Below are 14,797 nucleotides of genomic sequence, written 5' to 3' on the forward strand. Positions count from 1 at the left end.
CTTTTCTTCCCATGCTCCATGCCACAGATTCCCTGAGATAAGCTGTGATATTTATAACCTGCCTAGCTGCAATGCCACTGTGATTAAATCACAGTAGAAGTATGCCATGTGGGTGGCTCACGCTTTTCGTTGGTGGGATGGTTCATGGCTAGGCACTGTGAAGTGGGCCGTGTGGGTGGCTCGTGCAGAGGCTGCAGGGTGGTGAGTGGGAGATATGATGAAGTGGGTCACTATGAACTAAACCCCTGCTGGTTCTCTGTCTGCCTGGGATGAGAGAGTGTGTAGGCCTAAACCTTCAAATTTCAGTTGGAGTCCATGTTCAATATTATTTGGCACAAAATAGGAGTTCAGATCTCAATTCATTGGCTGCATCGCTGTTCAAGGGCAAATCAAATGTAGCTTATAAAAATGTTTATTTAATCTCTGCTTTATTTCTGATTCAATAGGACTTGCAACAGAATATAGAATCAATGACAGTTTAAACTGCGTTGTTTCTATGCGGGGGGGGGGGGCACAGTGGTGCAGTGGGCTTGGCCGGGTCCCGATCTCTGATGGGTCTGGGATTTGAGTCCTGATTGGGGTGCTTTGCGACAGACTGGCATCGCATCTGGAGTGCGTCCTCTCCACCTCCAGCCTTGCGCCCCGTGTTTCCAGGTTAGGCTCCAGTTCGCCGTGACCCACTCGGGAAAAGCTGTTTCAGACTGTGTGTGTTTTTATGCATGTATAAATTTTTATGCATGCATAAATGACTGGAATATCATTTTTCTTGAGAAACTCAGCTTTCTGAATGACAGCAGTAGGTGCTGCCCTGTGCCAAGACATTTGAAAATTTGTGGGGGCTTAACTTTAGCCAGAGATTCTTTAATTTAACCTTGTATGGTTAAAGATTTTTGATATTGCACTTTGGTAATGCTTACAGAATGGTCAAATTTGGAATAATCAACCTTTCCATTTAATTTAATTTACTTTAATTTAATACAAACAATTAAATTTGTGATTTACAGCACAGATCTTGTTTAAATTTGGGTCCAAGTCTCAGTTGTGTGCCCTGCAGTCTGAGTCCAGGTCTAAGACCTGGAAAAGGGCAAAAATTGCCATTTTTTGTGGAACAGAACCTCATCAGAACACGATGCAGATAGTGGGAGGGTGCTCAGTAACTTCCGTACCTTCAGCACTTGCAGTGGGATGGGTAAATATTAAGGAAGAAATGCTCCTACAGACCCTCCATAAAATCAGGGGAGAAAGATGTGAAGTCTTTAGACCTACAAAACACTATGGCTGATAGCCCTCGGGATAAAATATGAACTCATCACCTTAGCTAACTGATCACCTTGGAGACCACAGATAAGAGACAACATTCAATCAATTCTGTTCCAAAATAAAAATGCATCTTTTCCAAGGGTTTTACCATAACCTAAAAGCAATGGATATTGACACTTGGTTTTGTTAGAAAAAGGGTTGGGCAGTTACTGCAATGAACTGCTTTGAACAGAGGACCCCTTCTGCATGCAGACTGTAGATGAATACATTCAACAGTCATGCAACATGCAAGAAATTACCCACAGAAGCAAAACCTACCACTTAATTACAGATATTCAATCAATCCCAATCACCACACAGTAAATCAAGAGAACATTACTGCAATGTCTTTTAAAATGAATGCAACACACTAGCAGACGTAGAACGAAAAGAGCAAGGAGTCACACTGAGAATACACACACACGCTGCCTGCGCCAGAGACAGACGCAGTGCCCCTGCAATGGCGTGGCCCACTAGGGGAGGAGGCCAAACCGCAGCAGAGCTGCAGCCCAGCCCATGCGCCTCCTGCTCTATACAAACTGGGCTGCAGGACCCCTGCTGTAAGCAAGCATTCCTAATCATCCCCCTTTCTCCATTACTGTAAGTACTGCAAATGTGCACGCACGCACACGCACACACACAAACACAAACTCATGCTCTAAAGCAACACTGTACCTTTGGTCTAAGTTTACGAAATGAAGACATGGTGCCAGTGGGCAGGTGCTGGATATGGAATGCAGATACATTTTAAAGTGTTAACAGTGGAAAAAGTAATTTTAAAAAATCAAAAATACATATATGCTGAACTGTCAAAAACAGAATTTTTGCACTTATTTTCAGAAACTTGCAGTATGGTTATTCTCTTTAACATGAGCTCTTGAAAGATGCTGGTGAAAATGGTGGTGTCAAACACCATGATAAAAAGCACTCTATAAACAAGTCTGTAAGGCAATACCCTATTGCAAGGGGTCACATACTTGAGTTACATGAAACAGAACACATATACACAGACACACACTAACTCAAACAAGCACAGCAAAACCAGAAGGGTGACACACAGTGAGCACAGGGCCTAAACAGATGGAAAAATAACATAGGCAGAGGAAAGAAATCTATTCAAACCAGCACAGCAAAAGACAAGTTTGAAACAAAGGAGTCATGTGTCTGAACTGTAAATGTGTAAAAATTACAAAGATTTTTTTAGTGGCATGTCTTGTTTATTCTCCTGAACCCCACTACATTTTATATATGCCGACGTATTCTTCTGGTCAATACCAAAGTGTTTCCTCTGCAGTGTATGTTTCATACTACAAACAAGACGTGGTATAGCGGAGAGAACCTTCTATATCGCACAATCAGCATCCTGACGATGCAAGAAAACTCACCAAATGATTGTTTCTGATGACCCCTGGGGTCTTATTTCTTTCACCCTCAAACTTGTTTGCTCCAAATGATTGCTATGCTCTACTGATTGCTTATTAAAGAACAGTCACAATTACACTACACAAAATAAATCTAGCTGTCTAGGATTAACTGGTTCTAGAGCCTTAGGGAAACATAATTCAGTAACATTTAAGATGTTCTGGCCCTGTGCAATCTAAAAGGTTCTCTGACCCATGCTATTTAACATACAACCAAGGAACCCCACCCATTGCGCTCTATAAGGTCATGTATATATTGGGTCAACTGTTGAGAAGCACAGAGAAAAAGAGAGGGAGAAAATCTGATTTTATTAGATCACATCTCATGGCTCCATATGACCTAGAGCATACTTAGACAAAATACTTAATGTAGACAATATAACCTTTCAAACTGGGATGGGGACAATCCACATGAGAATGAACACACTTTCCTCGGTACCTATCATGTGCTGGGTTTAAAGGAAGGACTGGGAGAAACTCCTTGCTGCTACACTGAAATGATGCATTACCAGGAAACAGATGTAAATCAAGTAAAGAAATCATAGGCACAGTCAACATTTGGCTACCCTGGGATTACTATATCCAACACACCTGAGACTTAGGAGACTCACAGCAATAGAGGACGGTAGGAATGAATAGTTTCTGATTTCCAAAGTTTTATGTCTTAACAACAAACCCTAAATTCAGCCATCTCTTAAACAGCATCTTGGCCTGAAGAAATCAACCCCACCAGAGGGGCCCTCTGTATGTTACATAAGTGCAATGGGGCAGGTTTCTTTGTGCCTCGGCCACCCCCCTCCCATCAATTCAGCCATCACAGCTCTTCCTTTGGCCACTTCTGGGAGAACACGTGAATTCATTCATTCATCATTCATTCATTGGGCCTGCAGGTGGAATAGTGATTAGGACTGTTGACCTTGCAGCTGAAGAATCTGTATCTAAATCCCTATTCCTGCTTCAGCACCCTGATCAAGACACATTATAAATTAATACAGTAAAAACACCTGCCTTACACATTATGGGGTAAACGACAGTTTTTTTTAACAACCGCGTAAGTCATCTTGGACAAAGAAAGAGTCAGATAATCATAAGGTTAGCGAATCAAGACCTGAGTCTAGTGGAGGCTCAAGAGCTGGAGGTCCTCGGGCTCGACTGATCAGACATCTCAATCTCCCCCCCCTTTTGTTATTTTTTCCACTGCGCTTCTCTCACCATTTCTTCTCATCTCCGCTTTCCTCCTCTGACCGCCTCCGAGCACCGCGTCCCGAATACAAAGCATCGCCGCCATTTCCCACCTAGCCTAGGACAACAGTACCGCCGACCGACCCCAGGCAGGAACGGGTTTAAAACGCACCCAAACCTCAGTCGCCCATTTGCAAAAAATCAGGACCCCGGATCTGCGATTATCAGTTAATCCCCTAGGAAGGGGACTGCTGTGGCCGTTATAACCAGCCGGTTAGGTCGTCAGAATCGACCCTGTTGTTCCCAGGGAGGGGCGGCTCCTCCTCCACGACACACAGACACGTAAAAACTGATTTATCTACAGCAACAACAACACGACGTTCACCTTGCTTGGAAGGTATTTGAAGAGGTGAAGGGTGTAAAAAAACCGAAAAAACCCAAATGAAAGAGTCGACGATTATGACTGATACAGATTTTCCCCCGGCGACCTCACGTCAGTCTCCGACAAACCTATTTTCTCAACAAACTGACAAACAAATTTCCAACTAAAAGTAGAACCATTCAATTATTAGAAGTGGTTATGAAATATTTCTGACAGAAACTGTGTATTTTTATTTCTTTTTAGACCCCCCCCCCTTACCTGATTCTCCAGTCTCCTCACTGCAAAAGCAACACGACCGACTGCTCTCCGCCTCCTCTCCTCTCCTCTCCTCCTCCCCCGACTGCAGCAGATCAGCCGAGATGCCGGCACGCATGCGCGCCCCGCCCAGCCGAGCCAGCCAAGCCCAGCCCCTCGAGTCGCGGTGACGTCATATCAGCCGCAGCGCGCACCCGAGCGCGTCCGAAATGGTCCGACGGGTGTCCGTGAGCGATGAGAGAGCGTAGCAGATAAGATTTTTTTAAAAGATAACCCCATTGTGCAGCAATACACATCCCAAACAGTAGTTTATTTAAACTGTACCTGTCATGCAAAGCGTCATCTATAAAGCAAACATATAAACAAAGATTTACTGATGCCATGGCATGGTGAACAACAACAGCTCTGCAAATTTATTTAGATAAGACTTATGATTTTACTTACTAAGATGTATTTAGCACAGGGTCTCCAGACTCTAATGAATGTCTCCAGACTCTAATGAATGTTAGTTTTTTGTAATTTGTATTAATTTATCCAAATCTCTCACCACTGTTTACTGAAGTCAAAGCACTGCATGTTGGTTAAAATATGTGATTCTGTTCACCTACATTGTGATGCCCTGGGTCACATGGCTTGTGTTAAGCAACAGGGTCCGTTGATCATCTGCATTAAGATATGCCAACCAACAGAGTCCAGCACTGATTATCTATATTAAAAGATACCCTGGTATCACAACTTACACCACTGATCATCCCCATCATAACATGGTGACTACCTGGTACAGTGCTGATCATCTGCATTTGGGGATCACATCAAGCAACAATTCCTCAGCTGCAGTCTCAGCATGGTAAATTTGATTTTGAAATTTAATATGACACTTTCCATACTTCCTCACTGTGCAATTTTGTTTTAAATTTTACAAAGCCAATAAAATGACAGGTTGCAGCAGAATATGACTTCCACTCTTTGGTTTTACTATTACATATTAAAACAATTCATCATCATCGGCTGGTAACACAGAAGACTGTCCTTTACGTTCCACCCTAAGGTGGATGGTCAATTTTTATATCCAGCACTTAAATACAAGTGTAGCTCAGCCTAACTTTACTCAAAAAAAAAAAATAAAAGCAAAATCTTAAATCAAATTTCTCCATGGCCAGTGCAATAAATTCTCAAAACTATAAAAGATGGACATGTCTATTGCAGAGTATTTTTTCATAATAACTATATTACATAGGAAAAGGACAAAACAATGTACATTCCATCAAGTAAGAAGAAACAGTATAAAACAATCTTGTGTTTCATGATATCTGGATTGATTTTTTTTAAAATAAAACTATTTAGAGTTAATGGCATGTCACAAATCCTTAATATGCAATGCAAACATATTTCAAACTAGACATCCTCTTGGTTCATGTTATTCCAGACCCAAACTGCAGTCCCCTTCATCAGTTTCTGAAAGTGTTGATTAAAAATTTTTTTTAATCTTAAGACTACTGCATGTAAAATTCAAAAATTCATTTCCCCCCCCACAAGCACATGCTGACTCACATTACATTTCACACAAGAGAACATATTTTCAAGATGTCACATGCTTGTCAAATGCACCCACTTAAAAAACAAAGCATGAGAGCTCTAACAAGCACAGGATTCCATGCACCAGTTGAGTGCATTTGTCTTCTGGATGCAAATTCCCTGCCATAGCAGACAAGTAGCTAAGCAAAGCCATTGTGTCACTTCTGCAGCTGAGATGAGTCCTCTGTTATGGGTCCTTTTCTGTTGTTCCTTCACGAGCTCAAGACCTCCAGAAGGATGAGCTGAGTTGACCTTTGGGTGGAGGGATCTCCCTGCGCCTCAAAGAGTCCTAAAAGAAAAAATAAGGGCCCGAGTATAACCGCTGCTATGAGAACTTACGATTGTACCCATTCTAACATGTTGTACATTTGTGTGTCCTCTAATCCCTACATTCCCCACACCACTGCGAAGGCAGGTGTACAGCTTCAGCATTAAAAGCAGAAACAAACCATCACTTCAGTCACAGAAGAGAGGCAGGTGGTCTTGCATCTCACCTCCAGAAACTGCTTCAGTCTCATCACAGCTCCCATCTGCCCTGTGGTGGACACAGCCTCAATCCTGACAGGGCAGATGGAGTTGTACAGCAGTCAGAATAAACTGACTATTCACAGTAAGATAAAATGTAAGAATTAAGGTACGCAGACATTTGTTCCAGAGCTTAAATGCACCAAGAAAGGATTACATTTATACATTAGCAAAGGATTACTTGACATATCCAGTTTGTGTGTGTCCCAAATATCCTAATGTGTGCAAGTGAGCGTGCTACATTGTTCTGATGTATAAATGTGTGAATGATCACAGGGAGTACAATATATCATTAGCATTTCCCCTTGAATAAAGTTATCAGCTAAATACTAGTTAATAATCATACATTTCTTGGGAGAAAAAGCTCCGAAGTGTAATCCTTTACACGTTTAAATTTTTCCTAGTAGGAACCTTAGCTTGATCTTTATGGGCACTTATACATGGAGGCCTAAAGCAAGCCTGAGCATGGCACTGAACAAAATAAACCTGAAATAAAGTTAAATCAACTTGGGATTAGAAATTCAGCAGCTAATTAACATAAAACTGAAAATTATGAAAACTAATGAGGTACCTGTGAAAGTAGTCTTCCTTGATGAGGAAAATGAGCTTCCAAAACTGGCCTTGGTACTGCTTCATCAAAGCATGACCACACACCTGAAAGGGAGGAGGCAGTGACCAAACACACCACAAAATTCTGTCATTCCAGCCTTGGCGGGGGGAAGTGCCTTCTCAGTCACTGATATTGAACCCACCTCCAGGAAGTCAAAGAGCAGGGTGGCCGTGACATCTGCCAGAGGCTCCATGTTGAGCATTTGCGCCAGCCAACGCCAACCATTGCTGAGGCCATGAGGATTTGCCTATAAGAGAGAGGTAGAAAAACAGCCACAAACCATTAGAAATATAGGATCAAACTGAACTGTGAGGCAGGCTAAAGCAGTTGCAGTTGGGAGCAGTCAGACCAAAAAGACTCCATAAAAGTCCAGACAGAGGCAGGACAAGAGAAAGCTTGTCTTGATCCCTCAGGTCTTGCAATGTGGTGTCTTCAGCTTCTATTAGACTGTGATCCTGCTTTCTTGTATTGTTAGTTCTCTTGCTGTTATATTCCTATTAGTTACATTTTGGCTAAGTATGGGAAAGAAGAATTACAAGGAGCCACGAACCTTCCCCACCCGATTACTCCATTGATCTGGCACATAACAAACCCCTATTATAGCCAACTTTCAAGCAAATTTGAAGAGAGTTACCATAACCCACCCCTTTCTTGTTGCTGTGGGGCCATCGGAGCTGTATGATGGCAGCGTAGAGGCGGATCATCCCTGACATCCTTTTCAAGAAACTGTCCTGGGCCTCTACTCCAGATTCTTCCACACGGTATCCCAGAATCCTGAGAGACAAAGGCCATTTTCCCCCACATGCATGACAGAAATCCATTTTCTGAAACCACTCACCCCAGCAATCCTATACATTATGGCAACATGTAAATAATCTCTTTCCAAGAAAAAAAAAAAATTTCTCCTGCGTCCTTACCTGTGGTAGTCCTCCATAGAAGTTCCATCTTTCATGGCTGGGTAGTAAGGAACAGAGTATGGGCACTTCTTGTGCAGATGGGCCAAGATGAGATCTCCTACCTTGGGGTGCAGTTCCCACACCCCAGAGGCCACCACAGCAATGGGGAACGCTGCCTCGTGATGTGAGGCAACCTCCTCTTCGCCTTGTTTCTGAGGACAAAACCACATTTCAGCGACTCTACTATCAAGACAGACTTTTACAGAGGTATGAAATGCCACAAAGTGAACTTACCACAAACTTCTCTGCCAGTTTGTAACCAACAAAATCCAACCCCTTTGGATGCTGGGATGCTGAGACAGACCTGCCCGCTGACTGAACAGATCTCCCAGACAACAGCTTGTCAATCTTGTCGAAGATCTCTTTCAGCTTGGAACCTACAATATGAACACTTTATCTAGAGTACTGGTCAAAAGTCTTTCAGTTAAAACTGCATCTGACTGTCCAGGATAACCAAACTCACCTGAGATACTGGATATCTGGCTAACGGGGATGGTAGCTGCCTTCTGAAGTTCCATTTTCAGCTTTTTAGTCTTTGGAACACCAAGTGGGAAAGATTAACTCAACGTTCTCTGTACGCAAAAATCTTACGACAACGGGGGCAGACATCTTTAGCTCTGAGCTCACCTGGGGATCCTTCGCATTACTAAGTTCTTCAATTGCCTGTGCGCATTGTTCAGCTGAGTTCTGGAGCTCCTTGTACCATTTGAGGGTGATGCTCTCTGCTTTCGTCTGCAGCCCTGAAAAATGTTATTGGATGATTACATTTAAAATTTGTTCATTTAACAGACACATACGATTTGACGTACAACTCTTGAGTAAACAGAAGTGCATCAACAACAGATGAAGAGCTTTAGACACAGACACTGGATTATCGGCACACAGCTTGTTTGTCCAATACCATTTTGCTAGTTCACATGTCTCAAATAGCTGCCTATAGAAGTAAAATTCAAACAGAATCACAGCAGACAGTGTTTGGACTCTTAGACCTCGAGAGAGAAATGGGTCTAAAATATGGCCTTTGAGACTCCCAAGTGCTGGGAGGGATTCAGCAGCACTGAGAGACAGAGGGAACACATGTCACCACTTCAGGGCCAAAACTGACCTTCTGTGTACCACATCAATGACAAAGGCAACTTCTCAGAATTTCTCCACATATGTGCTATATCTAGCAGTGTAAGTTACCTTGGTGAATAAGGTATGTGGGCTGGTAACTCTACATAGTATCCATTGTAAGTCGCTTTGGAGAAAAGCGTCTGCTAAGTGAATAAATGTAAATGTAAATGTGCTTGTCCCCCAAGCTCCTCACCTTGTTTCCTTGCTTTTTCTTTGGTGGAAATGGCTGCACTCTTTTTCTGCTCTTCCTGTTGTGCCTGGAGCTGTTCCTGCTGCCTGCGTTGTGCCTCCTCTTCGTCCTGCTTCCTCCTCCTCTCCTGTACCTGGGTGGCTTCGGTCTGCATGTCCTGGATAAGCATCCTCATATCCTGCAGCACACGCTCTGCCACAGCCATATCCTCCACGCTGGGGAACTCACCCTACCATGGAGGTATGAGTAACGCAGGCAGAGATCAGCATGGCTCAACATGCCATTTGTGAAGACTTCAAGTACTCATGACTGAAACATTTATTTGCTTATAAATTTTATTTCCAGAATCTGGTTTGTAGCTTTCAGAAGCACCATGAGGCTGACCTCAGCTGTAGTGCGCACCACCTCTGACACCTGCGAGCACAGCTGGTTGCCCCGGATGCAGTAAGAGACCAGGTCTAGGCCAGGAGTGGCCTGGCTGGATGTCGAAGGCTCTAGAAGCTGGTTGAGCTGTAGAACCTCCTCCTGGATGGCGTTGAGATTGCGCAGCCTCTCTCGGCCCTCTGCCTGCCGCTGCCGCTCAAGTTCTGCCTCCCGCTGGCGCTGTTGCTCTGCCTCCCGCAAACGCAGATTGAGGATCTGGTGAAGAAGACAGCAAGAATTTCATCAAAAACTAATAAAATGCCAAGAATAATTTACAAAAAAAGCATGGTGACACAAAGTTGCCTGCAAGAAACCCACAAACAACAAGAAACAAACCTTCATCCTGTGTCTGTGCTCCTCTTTCAGTTTTTCCTGGCGCCCGATACTTTCCTGTGTTCTGATGAGGGAGAAATCACAAAAATCATGCCACCCCCATCACACAAACCATGGAAAGAATCATTTGTAAAGTGTGCTGTCCAGGGACCTTCAACAGAACCTACTCTCTCTCCATCATATCTCTCAGACTCTGGTCCTCCTGTCTCTGCTTAAGCTCCATGAACTCCTCAAACCGCTTCAGCTGCTCCGACTCCCGGCTGGCCACCGCTGCCACCATCTTCTCGTTCAGCTCCTGCCTCAAATTTAGCTCCACCTGCATGGGGTACAAGACAGCAGCTACTTATTTGGCTTCCGAATCTTGCTGAATGCAGTTCCAGTTCAACCAAAGACAAAGATGCTCCAGATGCAAATTAAGCACAAAACTAAGGTTGCTTCTGCAAGTGCGGAATTTTCTTGGCAACACTTTCAGTATTCATAAGCTTCTCCCACGGCTCACGTTACAACAAGGGCCATTAATGGTTCCTCTCTTTTCTGCTGCACACCATGCCAAAACTGGTCTCCGGTCCACAGCCGCAAACGTGGGTTTATAATCAGTTTTTACAAAACAAGATGCTTTATTGCTATGCTCCTTCAACTCAAGCAAACTCAGCTTTCTTAAAGACCCTGGTTACTGGAAATATTGATTTGTTATGTTACTTTTATTTTTATGTCTGCAATGTGGAGTAAGAAGAAATGGGACACTGAAACAGAAATATCTAGCAAACTGATAATTATTTTGAAAGAGTGAGACACTTCAGTTTTTTTTTTAAAAAAAAAAAAAAAAAAAAAAAGACACCGGTACAAAGGGAACAGTGGGGGAGGGCCCACATGGCTGACCTTGGCCTTGGCGCGGTGCTGCTCCTCGCAGATGCAGATGCACCCAGCCATCTGGGTTGCCCTGGGAGACAGCAGGGAGATCGTAGGGGGCGGACTTCGGCTTGGGGCAAGACTGTGCTCCAGTTCCTCAGCACTGGTCTTTTGCTGGAGACCAGGGAGAGATGGACGACGACTATTTTTCATTACTTCCTTTACAGACTTTTAACGTATTTTACAAGGGACAGCTGGTAGCATAGTGGTTAGAGTTGCTGCCTTTGGAGCCAAAGGTCATGGGTTTCATCCCCATTTCCAGCTTAATACCCTTTAACAATGTATTTACCCTAAATTGCTCGAGTAAAAAAAAAGACTACCCAGCTGTATAAATGCGTAAATAATGGGACGTAGAATAACACTGCAAGTCGCTTTAAAGAAAAATGTCAGCTAAATGAATCAAAGAAAAGGTGTATATTACATTTGACAAAGTATTAGTTGTAAGTCATTTTGAAAAAGAGCACTTAACTGGAAAAGGCTTTTTTTTTTTTTAATTAAAAAAATGACAAGTCACCTGTTCTTCATCCTCAGGAGCAGGGGGCAGTGGTGGGGAAGTGAGGCATGACAGGGGGCTGGATGGTGTGGAAGTAGAGATGACAGGGCCATCCGCCATATCGGGGCTGGGGTCACGAGGAGAGGAACCGAGCGAGCAAGGCTTCAACAAGGAGTGCGGACTGAGCCTTTTTAAGATCCTCCCAGACATGGGAGAAAGGCTGGGTGGTGTGTTAAACCCTGACACAATGTCCTGGGGAGAAGAAAAATTATTAACAAGGTACGGTGCACAAAGCACATGCATACATATACACACACACTATTAACAGTTGAATTTCAGAGGCACTTACATGACAAATATTGATCTGTAGTCGAAAAGCCATATGCTATGAGTTACGCCAAGTGTGAGGGTTGATCACAAAAGCTAATCAAGGTGTTCGGTAAGGGATCTGCTAAAAATCTTTATTATAAGACTCACATAAAACCAAAATTAAAGTACAGCACTTGTTTTGTGGCACAGATAGCTTCGTAAGATGTAATTTTCCCAGAAATCAGTGAACTGACAGCAACAATCCACAATAACCAAAAAAAAAAAAAAAAAAAAAGATACATGCACACTAAAATTTAGAAATGCGTCACAGCAGGTTTTTCAGACTTTTTTTTTTTCCCCAAAGCAAAAAATGTTAAGCCACGTACAGCAATTTACCAATTTTTACAGCAGGGTAATTTTACCACAGCACTTTAGGATAAGTATCTTGTCAAGGGTACTACAGCTGGAGGTGGGATTCGAACCTGCAACTTCAGGTTCAAAGGGAGCAGGTCTAACCACAACACACTACCAGCTGGACAATTCGTTACTTAGAGAACTTATGATAACTTTAGTCAGTTTGACATCACAAGAATGCAGTGTTTAAACATCTCACATGCTAGAGTGTCTGAAAAAAGCTACACATTTTTGCACTGAAGAAATAACTTAACTGGAGTGTCAGTGTATTGATTGATGGGATGTGCGAGTACTCTGCACCCAGTAGCAGTGAGGGTAAATCGAGGATAAATCAAGGGTAAATGGAAGGAAAGCCCAACACAGGGTTGGTAAATAAACTGTAATCCCAGCACACAATCATGATCATGATGATGATTCAAACGCTCCCAGCAGCTACCGGCGACGTGTACGACCACCGTGACCATCGCTGCTTATATCAAAAATAGCGTCTTAAAGCACATTTAAGTCCGTACAGGTCGTTTTTATAAGTTCTTGACATGTTTAAGTGCAAATCTCGTCCCACAAATTTTTACCTCACAATTCTGAACCATGTCTGAATTGTACTTCAGTCTTCCTTTCGTCGAGTTCTTTAACGCTTCCAAAGTGTCCCAACGCTGACTTTGAGCAGGCATCTTTAACCTGGAAAAAATACCTTTACATGGGAACAAACAAAGTACGTTTACACGACAAGGGAACAAACATAAGTTTGTTTAACTGCAGTCCGAAACCAAAATAAACGCCTAGTTTCTACTAATGAAGTGCAACAACCAAAAATGTCCGGCAGAGACTTCCGCTGCCGAATGAAGCACAAATCTAGCGGTAAGGAGTTACTGCAAACAGAGTCCGACGTTGACTTCCGCTTTCGAGAAACCTTCATCTACACCCATTCCCAATCCGAGTGATTATAATTTAATAAGAAAATCTGATTCAGGGTCAGCCATTGCGATTATTATTTATTTAAATTGCTTTAATGCCACCAGTTAAATTGCATAAAGATTACAATACACAATGCTTTAAATTCCTTGAGAGAAATATGATTAAATGATATATAATTAAATTTTTTGCACCGCTAAAGACCCCTCTGTCAAACTCCTGAAGTTTGCAGACGACACCACACTCGTTGGCCTCATCCGGGATGGTGACGAGTCTGCTTACAGACAGGAGGTCCAAGAGCTGGCTGTCTGGTCAGTCATAACAACCTGGAGCTGAACACGCTCAAAACAGTGGAGATGATTGTGGACTTTAGGAGAAACACCTCAGCATTATCCCCACTCACCATCATGAACAGCACTGTGGCAACAGTGGAGTCATTCAGGTTCCTGCACACTACCATCTCACAGGACCTGAAGTGGGAGTTCCACATAGACTCCATTGTGAAGAAGGCCCAGCAGAGGTTGTACTTCCTTCGCCAGCTGAGGAAGTTCAACCTGCCACAGGAGCTACTGATGCAATTCTACTCTGCAGTCATCGAGTCTCTCCTCTGCGCTTCTATAACTGTCTAATTCGGCTCAGCTACGAAACCAGACATCAGAAGACTACAGCAGTTAGTTCGGACTGCTGGAAGAATCATTGGCACCCCCCCCCCCCCCCCCCCAGCTCTCCAAGAACTGCACTCGTCCAGAGTCTGTAAAAGGGCTAGCAAAATCATTCTAGACCCCTCACATCCAGGCCACTTCCTCTTCGAACCTTTGCCATCTGGCCGGAGCTACAGAGCACTGAGCACCAGGACAGCCAGGCACAAGAAAAGTTTCTTTCCTCAGGCCATCTACCTCATGAACAGCTAAATCCCTCCCCTAGAGAATAAACCAGTGCAATACACGCTATTAATATTTATAATATCTATTTATCACATCATATCTCACATTCCCTTGCATTTGTATAGCACATACCTGTATATACATGTGTCTAGTGACTATTTTTTTGTATATGGTGTACTTTATATTTTTATCCTTTATTCACATATTCTATCTTTTCATCTGTCTTGTCACTGTCATTCTGTCTGTGCTGTGGAAGTTTCTGTCACCAAGACAAATTCCTTGTATGTGTGAACATACTTGGCAATAAAGCTCATTCTCATTCTGATTGTTTCTACTGCAGGTGAATCTGACCTGTAAGATATACTTTTGGCAGGGGGTTTATGATGGAAGACATGGCTTTAGAACCTAAATAAAATTGGTTTATTGTAATATTCAAAACTATAAAATAAGTTTCTTTGAATAAATCCCGAAAAAATGGAGAACAATGAAAGATGAGCAGGAAAGGTTGTATGGCTATGGATTTTGTTTTATAGTCATTTAAAATACATATATAAAACAATTTTTTAAAAATTATATATCCTCACAAACATAAACACACAAGTTGTTATA

The 14,797-nt window shown here is 42.8% G+C and overlaps 2 protein-coding genes across 7 annotated transcripts in view; both read right to left on the reverse strand.

Moving 5' to 3' along the window:
* LOC108921918 (spectrin alpha chain, non-erythrocytic 1) overlaps positions 1–4,613 on the reverse strand; it is a 34,694-nt gene extending 30,081 nt beyond the window's left edge. For all 6 annotated transcript variants that reach the window (XM_018731676.2, XM_018731675.2, XM_018731673.2 and 3 more), the window contains exon 1: positions 4,543–4,613. The gene's annotated coding sequence lies outside the window, so the exon portion shown is untranslated. The remainder of the gene's footprint in view (positions 1–4,542) is intronic.
* A 476-nt stretch (positions 4,614–5,089) lies between these two features.
* On the reverse strand, positions 5,090–13,180 carry gle1 (GLE1 RNA export mediator). Its single transcript, XM_018731600.2, has 16 exons — positions 12,965–13,180; positions 11,691–11,921; positions 11,147–11,290; positions 10,435–10,583; positions 10,271–10,331; positions 9,896–10,150; positions 9,515–9,740; positions 8,833–8,945; positions 8,669–8,738; positions 8,440–8,582; positions 8,167–8,357; positions 7,894–8,023; positions 7,392–7,496; positions 7,211–7,293; positions 6,609–6,672; positions 5,090–6,403 (listed from the first exon to the last, which is right to left on the reverse strand). Exons 1-16 carry the CDS (start codon positions 13,061–13,063, stop codon positions 6,335–6,337), a joined length of 2,133 nt encoding a protein of 710 aa, XP_018587116.1. The 5' UTR covers positions 13,064–13,180; the 3' UTR covers positions 5,090–6,334.
* Positions 13,181–14,797: the final 1,617 nt, after the last annotated feature.

The sequence above is a fragment of the Scleropages formosus genome, chromosome 17 (genome assembly GCF_900964775.1).
Source record: "Scleropages formosus chromosome 17, fSclFor1.1, whole genome shotgun sequence".
Classification (NCBI taxonomy): domain Eukaryota; kingdom Metazoa; phylum Chordata; class Actinopteri; order Osteoglossiformes; family Osteoglossidae; genus Scleropages; species Scleropages formosus.